This window comes from Sturnus vulgaris, chromosome 1 (assembly GCF_052056855.1).
Source record: "Sturnus vulgaris isolate bStuVul1 chromosome 1, bStuVul1.hap1, whole genome shotgun sequence".
NCBI classification, from domain to species: Eukaryota; Metazoa; Chordata; class Aves; order Passeriformes; family Sturnidae; genus Sturnus; species Sturnus vulgaris.
Genome location: NC_142243.1, coordinates 50912022 through 50936168, shown reverse-complemented (window position 1 = coordinate 50936168; position 24147 = coordinate 50912022). Strand labels below are relative to the sequence as shown.

Here is a 24147-nt window from a genome sequence, read left to right as displayed (position 1 = left end):
CACTGGAAAAGGGTGAGGCCCCCGAACATCTACAGTATATCGATGACATCATTGTATGGGGCAGCACAGCAGGGGAAGTCTTCGAGAAAGGAGAGATTATCCAGATTCTGCTGAAAGCTGGTTTTGCCATTAAGCAAAGTAAAGTTAAGGGACTGGCTCAGGAAATTCAGTTTCTAGGAGTCAAGTGGCAAGATGGACGTCGTCAGATCCCAACAGAGGTAATTGATAAGATCACCGCTATGTCTCCACCTACCAACAAGAAGGAAACACAAGCTTTCCTAGGTGCCATAGGCTTTTGGAGAATGCACATTCCTGAGTACAGTCAGATTGTGAGCCCTCTCTACCTGGTTACCCGCAAGAGGAACGATTTCCACTGGGGCCCTGAGCAGCAGCAAGCCTTCGCCCAGATCAAGCAGGAGATTGCTCATGCAGTAGCCCTTGGCCCAGTCAGGACGGGACCAGATGTGAAGAATGTGCTCTACTCTGCAGCCGGGAACCATGGTCTGTCCTGGAGCCTGTGGCAGAAGGTGCCTGGTGAGACTCGGGGTCGACCACTGGGATTCTGGAGCAGAAGCTACAAAGGATCTGAAGCCAACTCCCACAGAGAAGGAGATCTTGGCCGCCTATGAAGGAGTTCAAGCTGCCTCAGAGGTGACTGGCACAGAAACACAACTCCTCCTGGCACCCCGACTACCAGTGCTGGGCTGGATGTTCAAGGGAAAGGTGCCTTCCACACATCACGCCACTGACACCACATGGAGCAAGTGGATTGCCCTCATTACTCAGCACGCCCGTATTGGGAATCCAAATCGCCCTGGGATTCTGGAAATAATTACAAACTGGCCTGAAGGTGAGACTTTTGGATTGTCTTCTGAAGAAGAAGAGGAGCAAGTGGCACGTGCTGAGGAAGCCCCACCATCTAATGAGCTACCGGAGACTGAAAGACGATATGCCCTCTTCACTAATGGTTCCTGCCAAATTGTAGGCACTAACCGGGAATGGAAAGCTGCAGTATGGAGCCCCACACGACAAGTTGCACAAGCTATCGAGGAACAAGGTGGATCAAGTCAGGTCGCAGAGCTAAAAGCCGTCCAGTTCGGCTTTGGATATTGCTGAACGAGAGAAGTGGCCAAGGCTCTATCTCTACACTGACTCATGGATGGTAGCTAATGCTCTGTGGGGATGGCTGGATCGCTGGAAAAAGGCCAACTGGCAGCGCAGAGGGAAACCCATCTGGGCAGCTGAGATTTGGCAGGACATTGCTGCCCGAGTAGAGAAATTGACCATAACGGTTCGACATGTGGATGCACATGTACCCAAAAGCCGGGCTAATGAAGAACATCACAACAACGAGCAGGTGGACCGAGCTGCCAAAGTGAAAGTATCACAGGTGGATCTAGACTGGCAGCACAACGGAGAATCATTCCTAGCTCGTTGGGCCCATGATGCCTCTGGTCATCAGGGGAGAGATGCAACGTACCGATGGGCCCATGACCGAGGGGTGGACCTTACCATGGACAGCATCTCACAGTTCATCCACGACTGCGAGACCTGTGCCGCAATCAAACAGGCCAAGCGGGTGAAGCCTCTGTGGTACGGTGGACGATGGTCAAAGTACAGGTATGGGGAAGCCTGGCAAATTGACTACATCACCCTTCCCCAAACCCGCCAGGGCAAACTCTACGTACTGACCATGGTGGAAGCAACTACAGGATGGTTAGAGACCTACGCTGTGCCTCATGCCACTGCCCGGAACACCATCTTGGGCCTAGAAATCAAGTCCTTTGGAGGCATGGTACCCCTGAGAGAATTGAATCAGACAATGGAACCCATTTCAAGAACAGCCTTATCAACACCTGGGCCAAAGAACATGGTATTGAATGGATATATCACATCCCTTACCATGCACCAGCTGCCGGTAAAGTTGAACGGTGTAATGGACTCCTTAAGACTACTTTGAAAGCACTTGGTGGTGGAACCTTCAGAAATTGGGAAATGAACTTGGCCAAAGCCACCTGTATGGTTAACACCCGAGGGTCCATCAATCGAGCCGGTCCTGCCCACTCTGAATCCCTGCACACAGTGGATGGGGACAAGGTCCCTGTGGTACACATGAAAGGTATTTTAGGAAAGACTTTGGATTAATCCCACCACAGGCAAAGGCAAACCAATCCATGGGATTGTTTTTGCTCGAGGACCTGGTAGCACTTGGTGGGTAATGCAGAAAGATGGGGAAACCCGTTGTGTACCGCAAGGATACCTAATTTTTAGTGAGAACTGTATGTAAGGTTTCATTTTGTATTATATATCTGTAAGAGGGTATTGGTTTGGGTATGATGTAGATGGCAATAGAATAAGGGGTGGATTATGTCCTGGGGTACAATGCAAAAATGTGTATTCTATCACCATCTGTTAAAATATAGGAGGGGTGGTGATTCTTATCTCTGTGGGAGATATCCTCTGCTGATGTGCCATCTGATAAGATCGGGGGATGATCATCGTTATCTTTTCACAACTCATCCTTCCTCCAGAAGATATGTTCTGTTAATGGGCCATTAAGTCCTATTGTGTGGCTGATAAGATTACATGATCCCATTGGGAGATGCCCCAACCAGGGGCAGGAGCCAAGCCTTTCCTACCTAGATAAAAAAACTGGGGTTTGGGACACAAAGGCAGACCTTTCCACTGGATCCCAGAGGAAAGTCGGACCTTTTCCACATCATCGCTGGATCTTTGGAGGAAAACTGCACCTCCTACAGAAGCACTGCTTCAACTGAACCACATCTGTCATCCAGGAGGACTGCAGCCACCATTTATACGGACTGCTACCAACACCCTGACTGACAGGGTGTCAGGTTGTATTTCTCACTGTGTCGGTGGCTGTTTCTTTTATGTTATTGCATGTATTTTATTTTTTCTCTTTTCTCCTATTAAATTGTATTACTGACTTGGAGTCTTGCACTGGTTTTACTTTCAAACCAACACAACAGCCTTAGACAGAATGAGTGCTGCTTGGAAGGGATTTAAGTTCTCCTTCAGGAACAGGAGCAGTGACTATCAGGAAGTCACTAGTAATGTATCTGCTACAGGCAGATTTCAGAAAAAATAGTTCTTGCAGTTATATAAACAGAAGAGGGAATGAGTATGTCAGCAGAATGGGTTTTTGTTCATTTATAGTGGGTAACTCTAAAATATGTGTCCAGGTAAGCTTTGGAGGCAGTCTCCAGCTCTTTGGGATTTTTTTTCCCCCTCTTTTATAATCAGCATTACTTCATCTTCATAGCTTATTGTTTTTATCTGTGTTGGCTCTTAATCAGGGTGTGTGCTGGTACTGTTAGAAAGCACACACAGAGCATTCTGCTAATACTCCTGCAGATTAATATGGCTTCATACCAGAAAGTCTCAGATTATTTGATTTCCAATATGGAATCTTTATATATAATTGGATATTCTGTCCAAGGTGTTGACTAGGGCAATTTTTGTCTATGCCTAGATAAAGAATGAAGTTGTGCTTCATGATGGTGACAGAACAAACAATGGTTTGAGACCATTTTCCTTTAGGTGTGTTAAAATTGTCTGAAACTATTTTTAAGTATAGCTTAAATATTTGAATGTTAGTGTTACAATACCAATTACTGTATTATGCTCTGCTTTTATGAGAAATTTTGGGTTTATCTGTGCCATGTAGTGTGATCCTATAGAATAGCAGGTAGTGTAAGCAGCAATGTCAGCCCTTTTACCAGAAAATAACTCATTTGGTAAAGAGTTGTAAAGAACTGGCATGTTTTATTTGTCTCCCTATGAGGAAAGTTTTTAGCAAGGAAATGCTGGGGTTTTTTTGGCGGGGGGGGGTGAAGGTTGGGAGTTGGGGGGGGGTTGTTTGTTTCGGTTTTTTTGGTTTTTTTGGTTTTGGTTTTTGGGTTTTTTTTTTGTTGGTTGGTTGGTTGGGTTTTGGGGGGTTTGTTTTTTTTCTTTTGTTTTGCTTTTTTTTGTTGTTGGTTTTGTTTTGTTTTTGTTTCTGTTTTTTGTTTGTTTGTTTGTTTTTTGTTTTTGTTATGAGTAAAAATTGCTGCTGTTTCAGTGTCAGCTTTTCTAGTACCATGTAGTTTTCACAGTACTTGAGCATCTTGGCCGCTATATTGGCCATGTCATCCTATTTTACTCATTAGAAAGAATAAATATTTTCAGGTTTTTTTAAACATTCACAGAAAAGCTGTTTATGGTGGGAATTTTTGGGCCATATTTAGTGTTGTCAGGACGCATATAGTAAGTATTCTAGGTATTCAGTATGTTTCAACAGTGTTGTGACACAGTATTACATTGTGTGCCTAGTTACTTTATGCAAATATGACTTCTCTGATGTTTTAACCTAAATTAGCTTTGCCTTCCAAATTGCTTCCATGTGACACTTTAAGTTTAGATTTTGCTGATAGCCTTTGAGTAAGCCTTTTTTTTTTTCCCAAATCATGTCTGCTACCTTTTCTTAATTAAATTCTTCTTCATGTGTTTTTTTCTTGGGAAGAAAAATGTGTCATATATGGTGCTGTTGCTCATGTATGATACAGTAATATAGTAAACAGAAGGATAGAAAAGAGAAGTAGCGTTCTGATGTTGCATCTCTGAGATATATGTAAAATTGACACATGCAATGTATGCCATCTGTTTCTGTCAGTATGAATGAAAATAATGACATTAAGTGTAAATGCAGCTTGAAATCATGGACAAGCTCTCACCATATATTGCTAAAGTCTTTATTAGACTTTGAGGGCAGGGAAGGACTGCAGTCCTAAGCTTGATAATTTTAATTCCACTACTTTTCACTTATTTTACTACTTAATACTATTGATAAGTGTAAAATCCGTATTTCACTAGAAAGTTTGAGAATTTAATTCTCTGTTTGGAAGCTTGAGTTACGGCCATAACGATTAAGTGTTTAAAAATAAAAAAGGCAAAATACATCTTTAATTTAAATAGATACAAACTTTGGGGGCTTTCTTTCCAGGAAAAATATGCCACTGTTTTTTATAACTTTGAATAGGTCAGCACAGAAAACTTACTTAGCTATATATTTTAGTAGCAGTTGAGTGAATATATGCAGTTATGAAGAAAACAAAAAAAAATCCATTAAAATATTTTGTCTTTTGAAATCAGGGGGAGGCAGAAGAAGGTATATCACAAATATACTAATGTGAATTCTTATTTCAGAAGTTTTATTTCCCTTTTAAATGTTTTGACACTTCAATAAGCTTGTAGCTTTTGTCGTTTCATCTGCCTAGTAGATGAAGGGAAGGTGGTGAATATAGTTTTCCTGGATTTTATTAAGGCGTTTGATACTGGACTTCCCAGCATCCTTCTGGAGAAGTCTGACTGTGAAGTGAACAGATGGTGTGCTGGAAGAACTGGCTGGAGGACAGGGTTCAAAGGGTTATAGAGAATGGGGCTACACCTGGCTGGACACCAGTCACCAGTGGTGTTCCTCAGGGCTTAATCCCGAGGCCAGTTCTTCGCAAAGTTTTATCAGTGATCTGGAGGCAAGAGTCAAATGCCCTATTAGCAAGTTTGCTGATGGTGCTAAAGTGGGAGGTGCTGATGACACATTCTAAAGGGACAAGAGCATGAAACTGAACAAGAACAAATGCTGGACTCTACACCTGGGATAGAGCAGTACCTTCCACAAGTACAAATTTCAAGAGGAGTGACTGGGGAGCAGCACCACAGAAATGGGTCTGGGGATGCTGGCTGACAGCAGGCTCAAAGTCAGCAGTGGCAAGCCTTCAAATACAGCACAACTAGCTGGTCAAAAGGAGTGATCATCCCACTCTATTTAGTGCTGCTGCAATTTCATTTTGAGTACTCTCTACACTTCTGGGCCCCAAAATTTAAAAGGGATGTGAAGGTGCAAGTGGAGGGCACTGAAGCTGGTTGAAGAGTAATGCCCTGAGAGAAGCAGCTGAAGACACAGGGTTCATCTGGTTTGGAGAGAAGGCTGAGGGGTGACCACACTGTTCTTTGCACCTTCCTGAGGTGCTGGAGAGGGGAGTTGCTGATCTCTTCTCAGTAGTACCCAGTACCAGGGCATGTGGGAACGGCTGAAAGCTGCATCCATCAGAGCAGGTTCAGACTTGACATGAGGAAACATTTCTTTACCAAGAATGTTGTAAAACCGTGGAAGAGTTTTCTTTGAAAAGGGGTTGATGTCCCAAGCCTGTCAGTGTTTAAGAGGCATTTGGGCATTGCCCCTAATGCCATACTTAAACTTTTTTTCAGCCCTGAAGTGGTCAGGCAGTTGGATAAGGTGACTGCTTTCTGTCCCTTTCAGCTGAATACTCTATTCTGCACTCAGGATGAGTCAAATAACAATAAGACTGTTATTTGCCTGAAATGCCAGGGAGTTTTAGCTTTGAAAACACTTTCAAAAACACCTAACACAAGAGATATACTGGAAACAGGGTTTTATTTTTCTGACTCTTTCAGAACAGATGTTCACAGGCATTGCCACAATGTAGAGGTGTAGCCAGGAGCAGGTTAATGCAATCCTCACTTTGGTTTGAAAAACCATCACTTGAACTCTGACAAAGGAAAGTCAGAGAGCTACAGATCACTGCAGATCCCCTAGATCTTGTAGAGAGCTGTATGCTAGTGGGACTGTGTGGGAAAAAGAGATTTTTGTCTTACTCACATGTCTCTTGTAGCAAGGAGTTAATGGCACAGTTTGTATCCAACAAGTTGCTATGAACTCCACCCCTCCAGGCAAGTTTGCCCACAGAGTTTCTTGGAATATTCTGAATTATGGGCTGACACTCCTGGTGAGTGTCCTACATCCAGGCTCTACAGAAGATGAAGATGCTGGTCTCTAAGCATCACTTCTTCATAAGATGTGTTTGTTTTGACCGTACATTCCTTCTGAACCCTGCTGTGTAGAATAGCCCAAACAATGGAATTGCCTGGAGCCAAAAGAAGTGCTGCCAGTGGAACCTAGTCTCCTTCAAATCAGAGGCAGACACTGGGTCAAGTCACAGATGATATAGCAGTCTTGACAATATATTACTGATATTGTAACAACACCCTGACAATTATCTAAAATAATAACCTTTACCAGAAACGGGAAAGTTGATAACTGACTGATACACTAGGAAGAGTCTTTCTAGAAAAAAAAACCTCAAAAGTTTTAAGAATGTGGCTTTCAATCTTTATTTGATAATGAATATTTTTCTGGCTGAATTTACATTTTGGCCTTTCAAAAATACAAACCGCAAACATTCTCACACCCGGTTTATTACTACTTTTTTCTCTGATTCTAAATTATTTTGATTTTTAGAAAGTATAATAACCAATGTCATGTATCACTTTGGACGCAAAAACTCAAGCAATGGGGCAGCATGAATTCAGGCCAAGCATTCTCTGCTTCCTGAAGAACAAGAATAAGGATCAGTAACAGTCACATGTAAAAGAATTGTGTGGTATTTTCAAGTGTGACACATCTCAATGATAAACACACCTTTTTTGCCTTCCTAAACTTGCTCCACCACTGAGTTTCTTCGCCAAAGATGCATGAAAAGCACTCCTGTGCCTGCTTGGTGCTTGTATTGCCTACATGGGGTGGTGAGAAGTGGCAGCTTCTCATGGGGCTGCAAGTCTGGAGCCCTTCCAAGCAAGAGCCCCTGGAGAAATGGAGCCAAGGGAAGACCAGAGCTCACTCCCCCTGCAGACTTGTAAAGGGTGAGAGAGATGGATCATGATTGGTGCTTTGGAAGTGCAAGTGGGGAGAAATGTTGTTGCTGGTAGTGCTGAGATGAATAGGAAAGTGTCTGGCCAAGTCACCATCCAACACTAAAAGGGAAGTGCTGCTTTTTAATAGTACCCACGTGCCTGTAAGACAGCTGCCAAGAAGGATTTAGGATTTTTTTTGTGCACCCACCTGAAGCCGTCTGAGAATGTTGGTGTGATGAAATGACTGATTATGTCACTTAAGTACGAAGGAACTTTAATTAATGAAAGAAACTATGGGAAACAATCCTTAGCACACACTTGGTGATTAATCAGTTTGCAGAGCTGTTGCAATGAGTGCAAAAAGCTGCTATGTTTATTGGTGAGAGTTTATTGCTCTCACGTCACATCTTGTAAGTGTGGGTTTATTGCTCTCACATTACATGTTCTTGCGGGGATTTTTTCCTTTCCTGAATGAAGCAGCAAGACGGGACTTCTGAGTTGCTTTAGAAAGTGTGGTTTATTTTTCTTCTACATAGGCAGAAAGGGTAAGTTCGTCTTACAGATCTTCACAGAATAGCTCAAAAGTCACAAGACTTATGGTTACAAGGTCTTTTAATGATTTATTAACCAATAAAACACTGCCCACAAAGATATTTACCTTATTAAACCAATACTAAGAAATTTTGTCTAATTACAGTGTGATCTTTCTTAGCCAGTCCTGTTCTGACACACAAACTTACATTGCTGCACTCTAAAACTTATTGTTACCTTTATTTTTTCTATATCTTAAACTCTAAAGCTAAACCTATCTCTACTTAACTGTGTTTAAAATTAAATTTTGGCTTACAGGCCCAATGTTCTGAGAATTCCTTATATTTTGAATTCCAACAATGCCAAGCTGTGTCTCTTCACTTAAAGAATCACAACATTTTGATGCTTAGCTTGATGAGAGAGGCCCTGACATGTGTCCAAACATGGATCTAATGGATGAGCAGGCAAAACAAGACTAGGACAAATTCACTTACTGTGAATATCCCCTGTCTAGAGGCCTTTGAGGCATCAAACATTCTGTCAGTAGCAAGGATTTCAGCGGAATCTGATGTTTTGAGTCATGCTTGAAAACAAACTGGTAGCCAGTGCATTTTAAGACCATGCTTTTCTCTTTGCAGAGGGCCCCACAAGGCAAATGGATGCTGAGCTAGCACATTCTGAAACAATTTTTTTCTGGCTGTACTAATTGCATTCCCATATTGTGCTGTATCTAGCAATAATCCAGACTGGAAGTAACACCTTCCTATATAATTGGCACTGAGTGCCCCATCAAAACAAATATTTTAGGCAATGTTGATAGAAATTTTTTGGAAGTTCATGTATTACTCTTCTTTTTGTTTTGAAGTATGGCCATTGATGATGGCCTGATGTGAGGTTTAGATCTCATCCCAAACACTTTCCTATAAGCTGCTGTTACATATAAAGGCACTTTAGCATGAAGGTTTTCAGTACAAAGCCAGTGCGGTTTACAGCACTGGAGTGCAGCGATTCTGACGCCCTGAGGCTCAGGTGGCCCAAAGTTAACTGTAGTGCTCAAGGCATCTGACCAGACGCACCATGTGTGTCTCCCTCCTCTACAGCCCTTCACTAGCCTTGTTTCAGGCAGCTGTTATGGAAACAGAAAGAAGATTTAAAGGTGCATTGTGATTGTCTGCCCTTGCCTGGTGCTTTGAATTCCCTAAAGGCTGTTCTGTGTGACTTGACCTAGGCATTGATCATCCCTGGCCACCTGTGTCTTCCTCAGCTGTGATGTGTGTGCTCTGGCAGCTCCCCTCACCTCCTTTACTCTTCCCCTGTGTCCTTGTATCTTCCCTTGTGTTTGCTTAATGTTACAGATCCCCTATTGGGCTTTCATTGACTGTGTTCTTGCAGCCTTGGAGTTGAAACGCTCTTGAAAGGAGTGGGAAGAATTTCTCTCTCTTGCCATTTACTGAAAGACAATCCGCCCAGGAGGAGGCAAAGTTTTGTCCTTGAATTTCAAAAAGCTATTCCCCCCAGCGTTACAAGAACTTGTATGATGTGGTTTGTACTGCAGGATGTATAGTTTAATCATCTGAGCATTTTACACAAAATTAAATTTTCTGTGTGTTTCCATGAAACCTTTGTGACCTTCTGAGCCCACCCTTTCTAGAAGCTTTAATTAGACAAATGTTCTTACGGAGGATTTGAGTGAATCATGCATCAAACTGTTCCAGTTTTATAGGAAATTCAACCTGAAAATTCTTTTCAAAGCCTTGTAGTCAGAATAGACTTAGGGTAACTGCATTACCTTTAACCAGTAGTTACACACACCTTTTTCATGGAGAATCTGTCTAGCAATGTAAGTTATTATAGCAGCTAAATTTACAAAGCAAATAGCACTGTATATGCTTTATAGGATGATTACTACACTATTCAGGGACTTTAATGGACTTTTAATCTTTTGTTTGTGTCAACTCTGGATGTGCTATTAGCTAACAGATATTTTTCAGGAACTGTATGTGGAAGTTCCTTTAAGTTGTCCTGCTATTTATTGAAAGTATTTAAATCAGTATTGAAAACCTTAAAGGATGCACAGCATCATGCTTTTTATTAATTCTATTCAATAATCTCACAGTAATAGCATGGAGAAATGACCCTTCTAATCTGGACAGTGCTTCCTTATTTCAAATGGCCTAATTGAACATTAATTCTCTTGCTTCACAAATCCTCTGAGAGATGAAGAGGATTTTGATACATTGTTAGAAACAATTTCTAGGGCCTACTTGCCTAATTCTCAGTTATCAGTTTAGCAAAAAGAGAACTGACATTGTAAGATGAAAATATCTCTTGGAATTATGGGGGTTTGGTGACTAATGTGGTTTGGTTTTGTTTGTTTGTTTAGAAATTCTTCCTGTATGGATCAGCCTTCTAGTGATGGTGAAACTGGAAGAAGACCACTCTAAGCAAACACAGGATGAATTGGGTCCCAGCTGATGCAGAAAATGCTCACAGTAGTGGTGTGGAATCTTGTCCTTCCTTGCGGGATGTCCACTCCATCAACCCAACGCAGCTGATAGCAAGGATTGAGTCATATGAAGGCAGGGAGAAGAAAAGCATATCAGATGTCAGAAGGACTTTCTGTTTGTTTGTTACATTTGATCTCTTATTCATAACCTTACTGTGGATAATAGAATTAAATGTGAGTTGTCTTTTCAGTACCTACCCTTAGACTTTATATTAAGTATTTATTAACTTCAGAGACAGTTAATAAGTTGCTTCTTGCTATCCAAAATTATGTTATTTGTATCTATTTAACTTCAAACAGCTTCTTACTTTAAGCTTCCATGAACACAGTGCCTACACAACTGCATCTACTTTTATTCATTAGGATATGTGTTTATCTTCTTATTATGAAACCTTTAGATGTTCTTGTAGTCTGTGAACCATGCTGAAAAAACATTGTAAATCCAGTGTAGTCTTCAGGCATCAAATAAACGAAAATGTTACTGTATGTCTATGAATTTAGCAAGAAGTGTGAATTTTAACAGGATTTGAGGCTCTGCCATCTGAGTAACTTTAAGTCAGTGATATTTCACTGAGGTCTTAGTCCCTGAAAAGACTTCTAATGGCCAAAACTTTTATTTTGTTCTGATGTATTTTCTTTGATGTAAGCTTGTTGTGTTATACATAATGGATGGCAGAGTGCACTTAAACAACATAAACTCTCACAGTTACCACCTTTTAACTCAAGCATTTGTGATCTGGAAAATGAGGCTGTTCTCCTAAAATTTCCAGAAAGCAACAGGATAGCTCATTTGTTGTTATTTCATTAGTAGCATCCTAGTTCTTGAGCTGGGTTTTAAGTTATAATCTAGTTTGCATTTAAGAAAGGACACTAGAGAGGAATCCCTTTTCTAGAAAGAAAGATCTTGAGTCAATATTTTTTATAAGCATTTCTTTACTAGATAAATAGCATTGGTTATTAATTTACACTATGAAGCTTCAGGAGCTGACTGTTCAATAGTTCATTGATACAGTGAAAAATACTCATTGTAATTTAATTTGAGAAAGCGGATTTTGCTTGCCTGAATGATGTAATTTTGAGACTAGACTATGTTTTCTCTCTAGGTGGAAAAATGGTTGTAGCATAGTGTTCTGATGCAGTTCTATTTTTTAGGCCAGTTTCTCAACAGCTTGTAGACATTAGAGGAAGAGAGTGGATTTATATCTCTTGTGGAGGTTTCAGAGTACAGATTCTCACATTAGAGCTCTCAGAACATTGAAGACTCTGAATAGAAAATGCCCCAACTCATGATGTTTCGTTGTGAATGCTACAGCACCAAGGGACTTCAAGATCACAGCATTTTTCTTTGTAAAAAGCTGTATTTTCAGGACAACGTATTATGAGCTGATGTCCTATATTGCCACATGTCAGCAAGAATAAAAACCAGTTTTTTGTCATTAGAAATCAATGATATTAGAAGCTAAAATTTGCTGTCTGAGATCTGACATGTGCTTAAGTTTTGTGTTCTGTTTTTATTTTAATTGCTTTGTTTGCTGGGAAGTAAAATAGCATTGTGTTAGGACTGTATTTTATTGGTGCATAAGTAATGGATCAGAATTGCTATGAGAGTTTCTGTAAATATTGTTTTCACTTTGTTGCCATTTTACAGTTTCCTTAGGTGTAGTGTCATTTATTGTCAAATACTTCAGGGAGTAGCTCCATGGCATTTTGAACAAAAATCAAGGCTTCCATGGTTCTGTGTTTATCCTTATGTTAACATGGTGGTGCTCACACAGCCACACAGTGATGAGCAGCTTGGAGTGGGGGAAGTTGATCTTCCTTTTTTATGCTGGAAACAGATAATTACACTTGATGCAGTAGAGCAACCAAAGGAAAACTGTATTTAGTAAGTGGTTTGTTAGGTAGCCATAGAGGAGAAGAAATAGAAGAAATTCAGAATTGAATGACTAGTCTCAGGAAAACACTGTCCAGCACTATAGGTGGAAAAGTGTGGAAGTATGTAGACTGCATTGCTTTGAGATAGTGAGCATAAGTTGTTGGTATGCTTTGGTAGCTCCTTTCCTTAAAATGACAGTAGTCAAACTCGATATTAAAGCTTTCTGTTGGTGTTGCTTTACATAACTATTTCATGCAGTGCTTAATTATGGAAGTTCATATCAAAAACAATAGGAAATGGACACTGAGGTTTTTAATTTTCGACTAAGATACTCCTCTCATTCTCTGAGCCAACACACTTTAAATTATTCTTTTACAAGGCCAGTTTGAACAGTAGAATCCTTCCACTGGAAAAAAACATGGTGATGGCTAAGGAAGATGTAATTTTGAATCTCATCAGCAAATGGAAGAATTAAACTTGAATGTTAGTTATTTGCGCGAGATTAGTCTAATAGTTGCAGCTTCTGCTTCTTTACTGTGGATCTTTTGACTCAGCTTTCTTAACAAATCATGAGGGCTGATAAGGAAGAGATCTGAAGTATGAATTCGGCTTCTGTTCTATTTCCTATTTTCTAACATGTGACTAACTAGAACTGGGTTATGGTTGGCTTTTTGATCAGCTGTTTTGGTCCTCCTTAAAAGAGGTAAAATGTTTTGTGAGTTTGTGTAACAGACCTTAACATTTAATCATTTATTCCTCCCTCAATAACTTGTTTGCTTTTATTTTGAGACAGCCTGAAATGTAGCTTGCCTTGACTAGATGATAATCCTAGATGTTTTCACTTTAAAAAGTCTATGCAATCTTGAAAAACAAAGAACAACAGTAGTCTTGACATTATCATTCTTGCCAGATGGCTGTTCTATATTTAGTTTAATGATCTTTTTGTGTATCAGCAAGGAATTATTAGTTTTGCTCTTCATATTTAAGTGTATTTTGTCTTCTGAAGCTGTGTGTGTTGTTGTTCCTTTGTAGGTAAAAGGAGGCATTGAGACTACCTTAGAGAAAGAAGTCCTACATTATGACTACTCTTCTTCATATTTTGATATATTTGTAAGTGTTCTTAGAAAAAGAAACAGCAAAAGTATCGTTTTCCCAATCCTCCTTCCACAGATGTTTCCTAGTTTGAGTCTTGTGAAAGGATTGATTTTTTTTCTTGATAATTTAAACCAGAAGGGCCAAGTTTCACCCATCTAGGGGTTGCCCAGTCCTGCTCTGGCAGCAGGCTCATGGAGCCTGTGGATGGAAATGCTTAGGGCCAATCAATTTGCATCCTTAGCTTTGGGGTGCATGAAAAGCCAATGGAAAACCAAGTCAAAACTTTGATGTGACATAAGGTAATTCATCAAGAGGGCAAGACCATAGCCCTACAGCTCTAAAATCATTTTGCTTAAACCAACGTTTTTGTCCTTCCTTGGGCATAAGGTGGATGCAGTGAGGAGAGACTTGTTCCCAGGGTGGCCTGCACAGGGCAGGTTTTTCAGATTCTGTGTTTTATAACTCAAACAGTACAAAAAGCTGACTTGGAGTATAATTCTCATTTACTATGTATAAGTACCTTAGGCACATAAGGGGAACTCTGTTGCATTAAGAAATTCCTTTCTTTAAGCGAAGCTGTAGCTCTGTAATTGCAATGCATTTTGCACTGCATGACCCAAGTAAAAGCTGTTTCTTTACATTTCTTCTAGAGGCCAAGATTGTTAATTCTACCAGATCTTGTTTGCCTTGCAGAGGTGACTTGGTCTGGTATCAGTCGTTTTATACTGATGACCATATCCAGAATCTCTCTTTGAAACTGGTATAAAAACCCATCCTTACTTCTGCATTGAACATTTGCTGTGTCAAATTAACTTATGTACTGGATTCAAAAATTTTATAAGTTAACAAGCTATGCTCCTTCTCCCTTTCTCATTGTTTTGCTGGTAGGTTCTCCATGACATACCATACTGCAGAAGGCAAAAAATATTACTTGTAAATTACATTATCCTGTAAGTGAACCAAGGGTTAAGAACATGTAATGCAAAATAATAGACTTTTATTCCCTGACAAGGGACTACAACTTTAAATTTTGCAAAATTATTTGTGGGTTTTTACAGGATTTCCTCTTGTTTCTACTACACATTTGCCTAAGATTAAATGGATTTATCATACCTCTGGCCATGGCTGTCTTTGATTTATCTTCATTTTTAAGCATTCCTTTCACACTTTTTCGATTCTGAACACGTCTTCTAAAACAGGTTGGAGACAATCTACTATCAAAAAATAAACAGGAAAGTTGAAGCTCAGAGTCCCTGATTCAGAGATTTCATCTGTCTGCTACTGATTTAATTTTCTGGCCTATAAATACCATAACTTACTTTTTCTACTGCCAAACAGAATGACTTGCTATTGTAGGCAGCTACATAAAGAACAATTGATTGTTGCAAAGTTAATATTTCATGAAATACTAGAAGTATAGTAGCACACTGCTAAGATCAGTGAGATGCACAGTGATGTTCAAGGTATTTGCTGGATTAACTGCATCCAGATTTAATTGTTTAGATTCTAGTAAGGTAAAATTATCATGAACACACTTTGCATAGCTTTCTCATGTTTCTAACTTTTTTGTGGAATGGCACATGCTTGCATATTTGAGCCTGTGTAGGTGTGTGGATGTTGCTATTCACTTTACAAATGAGAAATTGCCTTCTATTTCTGTTTTATAAGGGCACATTCAAATTTGTTTCTTGGTAACAGAACTTAGACTGTCCTGTTTTAAGTCTGTAAGTAGTTAGTATTTTCAGTGAGCTAAGAATATTGTGGTTCTTCTGTGTTCTGAATTAACCAACCAATATTTTTTCCTCTCTCTATAGCTACTGGCAGTCTTTCGGTTTAAGATGTTAATACTTGCATATGCAATGTGCAGACTGCGCCATTGGTGGGCAATAGCTGTGAGTAGTAGCCAAGCATAAAGGAATTTTTCCTAGAATGGATCAAGCAGACAAAATTTAGATGCCTCTTAACGCTTGTATGTTAAGAATCATCTTGATGGTGTATATATAGTAACAAATTAAAAACTTGTTTTCTGGAAGATTTTTAGCCTAAAGTCAAGAATTTAATAGTACAGTGGGGGTGGTTCTTATTAGGTTTCATGTTAATGCAAATGGAAGATTTATTTTTAAGCTTAAATTTAATTTTTAAGTATGGATGGCTAGTCATAACTGCTTGTCACCTCTGAGATTTGTTAATTAATGTTGGAAATATATTTTCATTTGTAATGAAAACAAGAATTGGCCTTATTGTGCCAGAGATCCAGGTGTCCATTAAGTTCCACATTCTTTAAAAAGTTTTAGTTGTCACCCACTGAACACTAGCACTTGTATTGCTTCATGCTCCAATATTAAAGGTTGAATATGCATCCGCTCTTTAAAAGGAAGTTCTCAAGAACTGTAGGCAGCCCCATTTGGATTGGAGTGGATTGGAACCAGTATCTTTAATGCAGCTGTATGGTGTGGATGACAAAGAATGCAAAATTTGGTGAAAAAATCATGCTTCCACCAGTCAATACTATAGGTTGTAATACAATAGGTGTATTGCTGGCTTCATGCTTTGTAAATCAGACCTTTTTTTTCCCCCCTTACACTGTGGTAGGTGCATGTAGAATATGTTCATGTGTAACTTTCTTCAAGTTAGTAGCATGCAGTTTGCTTAGTACTCTGAGAATACGTCATGATTTTTATAGATTGTTTTACTAGCCTGGCACAAACACATACATAATAGTAGCCACTGCTCTGATTGTGCTTATAATTAAATGCATGCCTCTTAAAAGTCCTTGCTCTTAGTTGTGTAGCTTTAGAGTATTTCTTAATCCACCAACTTGATGCCTTTATTTGTGAGATGGTGAGAGTGGACCCATCATGGTAATAAGTAATTAGATACGTAAAGCTTCACTGAAGGTTTTGCCAAAGCCTTGAATCTTAACATCCTACCTGTGATTGACAGAAGTTGGTTCTGATGTTTTTTAAAGAATTGCTGGATCCAAATGCACTAGAAAATATAGAGGCCTTGCTTATGTGAACAGTACTTGTTCACTGCTTTTTTTTTGGGTGGGGGGTGGTTTAGATATTTTATCCAGCATGCCAATTTTTAAAAATATATCAGGGAGTATCAAGTCTTAAAAAATAAATTTTTCAAAATACCACTTCATGAATTAATATATTTATTCCAATTTACTCCCACAAAGATGTTCTGTTGTTTGAAATGGATATTTTGACTTGGAAAGTAGTGAAAAGCATTTGGAACGACTGCTGTTTGCTTTTTTCCCAAATACATAAGTAGTTGGGTGTTTTTTTAAGGGACTTGATGAATAAAGTACACTATCTTCGTTTTACAGTGCAATCACAATTTACATAACTCAGGCAGTTTAGATTTTACACAAATGCTGTGTGGAAATCAATATTTGGAGATGTTTGTATTAAAAGTTATCTTTTATAAGGTTATTTTAATATCACTTTAAGTTAATTGTAACATGATTGTTACATTATATTAATCTGTGTGATCGTGTTGTTGTCAGTAAATATTTAAAGTTGCAACTAATAGATAATGACATAAATAAAAAACTAAATCCATTTATTAGTTTATCCGTTCTGTCTCTTTCAGTTTACAACAGCAGTGACCAGTGCCTTTTTATTAGCAAAAGTAATTATTTCACAGGTATATATTCTAATCCAATGTTTGTTTTACTTTGTTTCCTTAAAACCAAGATTCTTCAGAGTAATGTTTTCTTTCTTTCTAGCTGTTCTCACAGGGTGCTTTTGGCTATGTGCTGCCTATCATATCCTTCATACTTGCCTGGATTGAAACTTGGTTCTTGGACTTTAAAGTGTTACCACAAGAAACTGAAGAAGAAAATAGTAAGCTTGTGATATTTCTTGCAGTTGGCAACATTTGATCCCATATTAACTGGCAGAGGAATGCTTCTTTCAGCTTCTCAAAATTTGAAGAGCTGTGGAAAAATTAAATCAAATGACATGATTTTTTTCCTCTTTGGGAAAGGAACATATGCTTTCAAAGAAGTGAAGTTTTAATTAATTTAGGGAGGCAAAGTTAAAAGTTAGAAGGGTCAGATCAGAAATTTGTCAAGCACTTGGGAATGTATTTAATTTTGTATGCTTGAGATATGCAAATTTAACTGACTTGCGCTTGTAAAACTTTATTTTTTTGATAATGTATAAAGTGTCTAGGTCCTCTTTTAGGAAGAGTAGACACAGTAACTAATTCAATGTCACTAACTCTTCTTTTGAGGTGGAAAGGAGAAAGCAAGGAAGTGTTGTGGAGAGTCTGTTTCATGCACAGGCAGAGTGAGACCAGAACAAGTATGAATTTCAACCTTTGAGATGAGGCACCAGGTCATCTGGCAATCAATATATTCAACTAAATGGAGGAAATCCAGTGTTTCAGTTGAAAGAGAATACTGCTTGAGTGGTGAGGGAAAGAAAACTTGTTTCAACAGCAGGAGTGTAATTATACAGCCAACCTGTTATTTATGTATCATTACCTGTAATGTGGTCTGAAACTCTGTTGGAAGGGCATGTTTATCTGTTAGGTAAATCAAAAAATTTTACATAGGCATGGATGCCTCCGTTTTCATGTGCTCTGAATGCAGTCTTTGATCCCTTCCCTCTTTTTCACTGGTCTGAGAAAGAAGTTGGTTAAATGAACAGAGGGTTTGCCTGGAGAAAAAGAAACTTAGAGTAATATTTTTTATCTTATGAGGCGATGAGGAAATACAGCTGCATCACAGTGTTATCTAAATAAGTAAGAAATCTAACCAGTTCGGAGACTTCTGTATCTTTTCATACTGAATATTCACAGACAAAGTATTCCATACATACACATGCAAATAGTTCATGGAGGTTGCAGAAACTGAGTATATTGAGACAGATAGGTGAAGGCAAGCCGTTAGTGAAGGGTCATAGTGGCAAAGAGAGAAAATAGTTTATTTGGTTATGCATGGCATGTCACCGATCATTAAAAATGTATTTCAGAAGTTTTATTTAGCCAGTGAATATTGATGAATTTACATATGGCAACCTAATCATGTAATTGCACATGATAGAAAGAAGAATTCTTTAATTCATGTGTGCAATATCTCTGTTTTGCTAGTGTGTATCACCTTAACTGCCAGCATTTAAATAGAAGACATAAGTGTTAAATTAATTGTTGATGCTTTTTAAAATTATATTTATTTAAAGAAATAACTGGTTAGGAATGCTAATGCAATACATCAGTCTTCAAGATTCTTCATCAGTATTTAATCTTTAAGATTTTATGTGTTAGCATTGAGGAATTACTTTCTGTTTTGTTTTTTTTTTTGCTTTTAGGATTTTTGATAGCACAGGATGCTTCAGAACGAACAGCTCTTCTTCACCCAGGAGTCCTCTCTGACGGGCAGTTCTATTCTCCTCCTGAGTCTGTAGCAGGTAGTTACTTTTGCTTAGTGAAAGATTTTTCATATTCACTTTACTCCTGCTTATTTCATGCCCTTCAAAGAGGGGAAGGGGGAAAAGAAAAAAGATATTGTTTCTAAAATAAAATTATTTATCATCCTAAAATGCAAGATTCTTTTTTGTTCTGTAACTCAGTTTAGTTGCTACCTACCAGATGTGTTACAGTACACGTGATTAGTGTATTTTAAGTCACATTCTGACTAAAAAGTGAGGTAAGTCTGAAAGAAAGTGGCACCACGACTGAAAGGAGGCAGTTGTGGTTTCCTTTCAGGTCTCTTCCAACTTCAGGTGTTCTGTGACTCTCTGATGTCTTATCTGCAAGCAATAGCATTTATTCAGCAATGCACTATTGAACCCAGCCTAAACTTGGAGCTTTATAGTGTCTTAGGATACACAGTGACCCTGAAACTGCTATAAGGCGAACTGAAATTTCAATCAGAGCTCCTTTTCTCATAACAAAAAGAAAAAGCCTTCTCTCTATAAAAAGGCTCACCTATCTGGGTAAATCAAATCAGTGAGTAACATTAAGTGCATCTTAACTCTGCATATCATGTGTTTTGTCTAGTTGAGATATGAGTTGATTAAGTAAAAAATAAATGTAAATACTGCAAGATTCAAGAACGTGTCTCAAGCATTTCAAGGAAATAAGAGATTTCTTAGTGGATCGAATCAATTTGAATTACCTGAGAATGCAGTGGGAACCCCCAAGTTCTGTATCTGTTTTTTTCCCCTAAAATGTAAACCTCATCTGCAAAGCCGTACTGTATAATGCAATATAATTAAAATAGTATCTGCTAATTGCTACAGATACGTTTGCCTATCTTACCTAATAGAATAATACATGCTGGTGATATTTTTCATTTTAATGTCTAAATCTCGTTTGTCTACGCTGAGCATCTTGGCTTAGTGAATGACTTCGAGCTTCATCTAGGGGTCACAGAGCATTAGTGTCGAGTATAACCAATGATTCAAGGTGAAAATTGATTTTAGCTAAAACTATGGGTCTGTTTGAGAAATAATGGAAGTATTGTACTGGACTCAGCTGTTCAACCTGGCTTTTGTGGGGTTTTTTCAGCAACAGAATACAGAGTGTGAGAGGAAGTGTAGCTGGAGCTAGCACGTTTTTCTAGACATTGTGGCTGGGTCAGTGTTGCTTGTGCAGTGAGGTGTTGTGCATGCATGTGCTGACTGTAGGTGTGCCATTACTTTTAGCTTGTCCAATGGGATTCAGTAACAGATCAGGTGCTTTCTCCAGGTTTGCCATGACTTACAAGTACATTTGAAGCACTCTTTATGGGTATGAGACGCAAAAGAAACAGATTAATATATTTGAACTAACACACTCTGGTAGTCACAAACTGAAACTGCTGGAAAACCTAGAGTAAAAATAGCTCATAATTACAACTTTTCTTCAAAAATCTGCATTTCTTTTTGAGGAGACAAACTATGGATTGTTCTTACAGCAATTTTTGGTCACTTTGCCATACATATTGATTCAACGAGTATTTAGAGATAAACTATCCCCTGTGATCATGCAGCAGGGAATAAACCGCTTTGCTGATATGGCAACGTTTCTTAAAACAAATCTTTGCTTTTAGGAGGTGACATTTAAAATGAGCTTGGTTGGAATCTTCAGCATATTTGTCTCTTTTTGTCTTTCTTGAAGCTGCACCTGTCTGAGGACATACCCTGGAGCCACTTCTTTATATGGGGTTACCCTTCATCTTCAACATTGGTTATTTGGTAACCAAGTCTATTCTGGAGGTAGCAGTGGAAAATCAGCCTGGAAAGAGTAAATTTATTCGGTTTCTGTACAATTTGAGCTTCAAAATGTGGCAGATATGCTGTTCCAAGAAATGAAACACATTCAGACTAATTTGTCAAAAAAAACCCCAAATTAACACCTTTGTGTCTTTTAACTTCTCTCTGATCTACTGCATTCTTGTCTTCTTTTTCAGGTTCTGATGAAGACTCTGAAGAAAAACAAGACAGTGAAAAACCGATTGTATAGCAAATAAGAAAAAGCAGGTAAGTTACTTAACGTGGAATCTGAATATTCCAAAGATACCGCTTTTTCTTCCTAGTTCCTTTCCAAAAGAATTAAATAGTGTGTTAACTTCTAAGAGTTCATAGTTTTTGAACTCAGTCTGTCTCTCATAGCAGCCTTAAAGAACGAAATCCTCCCAAGCTCTTGAGAGCTTGGAGTTGGGCTCCTCTGCATTTATTTTTTGGCTTTCCTGGAAAGGACAGTGGTGGACCAGATGTGTAAAAGCTCCTTTTCTGGCAGCGAAGAAATATACTTCTTTGGAGATGAAAGCACAAGATTGTTAGGAAGAGATTTTCTTTGGTTTAAATCTAGGACAAGTATGCCTGGAGACTTCATGGGCAAACCTGCTTCAGTATTTTCCCTCCTCAGTCTGTTTAATACTACAAATGGGTTACACTGGAGCAGCCTCATCTTAAGATTTTTGTAGTGTACTTTGTTTAAATATGAGATTACTTCCTTATTTTAGAAATGACTTCTGGAATTATTGTGCCCCGTGCTTTCACTTCACCACTCACAACAAAGCTCAAGGTAGGGGAGGTATTAAATGTTCTTGAGAAGCTGAAATGTCTTATTTGAAGCCTTCTAGTGCTCACCTGGAAGAGTGGATGACCTTTTCAGCCTCCCTGTTTACAATATCTGTTTACTTTACTCCCATCTTCGCTCATCCTGACTTGTGTGATCTGTTGCAGAAAGAAAATCTCTGCAGGAAGTTGTTGGGGTTTGGAAACTGGCAACAGTCTGTGTCTGACTTGCTGGCAGAGCTGCTGACAGGAGAATTTACTTGTTAGAAAGTAAAGGGAATGGTTCCCATGTACTGTAATACCTCATGAAGATGTATCTTGTTGACATATGTGTATTACATTGCCTCCCAGGTGGTATGGAAGTATTTGCCCACAATGTACTTTATTATTCAGTGATTCCTGAAGTTGATCTTCTAATGACTAGGTAATTACTGGAAAGCGTTGTCTTGTGTACCTAATAAAGAGACTGGTAATATAATGAAGTAAAACTTCTCTGTGGTGGAAGTATATTTGATAATTGTTGGGTCTCACTAGATAAAATTATTTTATGTTATTGTAATTTTTCCTTCATTTATGTTTACTTTTTTTTTAAACGCCATGCATTTTCTTTTTTTTTAATGGATATGTTCACTTTCTAAAATAAAAACGTTAAAACATGAGTAATGCATTGTGATATTTCATTGTTTTGTCATCAGAAAAATCTACATTTACCACTCCTGCACACGTGAGGCAATAAGGACTCCAGTTTGCATAGATTTTGTGCAAAATGTGTTACAGTACTGTTTGCCTGTAGGAAGGCCATGTTAGTTGTAGTGGCACATCACTTCTTTGTTGCACTGGCTTCAGTATGCTCTTCCTAAAGTTCCCTTTTGCAATTGCTGAATGAAAATATAAGCCAGGACCAAGTTTATCCCTTATATTGCTTCAGAATAGCCAAGATCTGCTTCAGAGGATGCAGGTAAGAATAAACTATTGGAAAAAAGAGAAATTCAAACCCTGTCATTGAATAATGTTGGAATGTTCCTAACCAAGGATCTGTATTATCTCTTATGAGGAGAGACTGCAGGAGCTGGGCCTGTTTAGTCTAGGGAAGAGAAGACTGAGAGGCAATATCATTGATGCAGATAAATCTCTCTCAGTCAGGTGCCAAGAGAATGGTGCCAGACTTTTTTTGTGGTGTCCAGCAACAGGACAAGGAGCAATGACTATAAACTAAAACATCAGAAGTTTCACCTGAACAGGAGGAAGAATTTCTTTTCATTGAGGGAGGCAGAGCACTGGAACAGGCTGCCCAGGGAGTTCATAGAGTCTCCCTCTCTGGAGACATTCCAAACCCACCTGGATGCGTTCCTGTCACCTGCTCTAGGTGACCCTGCCTTGGCAGGGGAGTTGGATTAGATGATCTCCAGATGTCCAATCCAACCCTAACAATTCTGTGATTAAATTTAGTGAAAAAAACACATCTGGGATAGGAGGTCAAAGGTTCCGTTAAACCTATGAACTTCATCTAGGTGCACAACTCATGACTTTATTTGACCATCTGCAATATGAAATTCCTCTGCATATCTAAGCAATTCAACTTATTCTCAGTGCCTGCTTCCTCCTGCAGTTCAATACTTGGAAAAAAGGAAATACAAAAACTTAAAAGTAGAACAAGCCATATGCACTGGTGACAGAAAATCCTTGGGGTGGAGGGTATTTTGTTACACCAGACATCAATAGTTATATTTGGCAGATGTCAGGTAAAGAATTTGCAAGCCTCTCCTAAACATGCATCTTTTTTCCTGTAGTGTACGGTGGATGCTCTGCATAGTGAGTTAACTGAGATGCCATGTTTTCATACGTGGGTAGTTTGCCAACGAAGTTACTCCCTTTGGTACATCCCCAAACAGTTCCAGTTGCTGCCATGAGAAGCTGTATCTCCTGTAAATCTAAAATGCATGTTATAGTGTAGAAAGGAGTTAAAATATCCCATCTGGAATAATTTTCTTCACTCTTCTCAAACCTACCTGTAAAACCTGCAAAGTTGACTCAAAAACTATTGAGCAATCCTGCCCTCCCTGATGATGTTTTTGCTCTCCTTGGGTAGCCCCAGCTACATCTCCAGAACTTTCCACCAACCTTTCCTTAAAAAAGCTGTTTGCTTTTGATTCTAATCAAAAGAGGCAATTGTTCATGTTAAGGCCCATGGTAACAGACTGAATTGCTTGGCATGACTATGACAGCAATGTGGCTTTGTGTTCCTTCTAATATGTTGGGTTTTCTTTTTGTTGGGCTTGAAAATGAGATTTAAGAAGTTAACTGTTAGTTAACAAGCTGTTAATTAAAGTAATACCATTACCTGCTTGTCATGTATGTGACAGGAATGTTTTGATTGATGGTTTATTGCCATCTTAACTTCAAAATATACT

General features: G+C 38.8%; 1 protein-coding gene across 9 annotated transcripts in view; it reads left to right on the top strand.

Annotated features, from left to right (window-relative positions):
* STARD3NL (STARD3 N-terminal like) overlaps positions 1 to 22395 on the top strand; it is a 30699-nt gene extending 8304 nt beyond the window's left edge. For 5 of the 9 annotated variants that reach the window (XM_088167228.1, XM_088167245.1, XM_088167255.1 and 2 more), the window contains exons 2-9: positions 10625 to 10921; positions 13656 to 13733; positions 15533 to 15610; positions 17319 to 17372; positions 17455 to 17572; positions 19043 to 19141; positions 21127 to 21196; positions 21905 to 22395. In XM_088167228.1, the coding sequence (XP_088023354.1) occupies positions 10697 to 10921; positions 13656 to 13733; positions 15533 to 15610; positions 17319 to 17372; positions 17455 to 17572; positions 19043 to 19141; positions 21127 to 21179 (705 nt within the window). In that variant the 5' untranslated portion in view covers positions 10625 to 10696 and the 3' untranslated portion in view covers positions 21180 to 21196; positions 21905 to 22395. Of the gene's footprint in view, positions 1 to 10624; positions 10922 to 13655; positions 13734 to 15532; positions 15611 to 17318; positions 17373 to 17454; positions 17573 to 19042; positions 19142 to 21126 lie in introns of all 9 variants that reach the window. The other 4 variants (XM_088167281.1, XM_088167279.1, XM_088167273.1 and 1 more) reach the window with 3 other exon arrangements.
* Positions 22396 to 24147: the final 1752 nt, after the last annotated feature.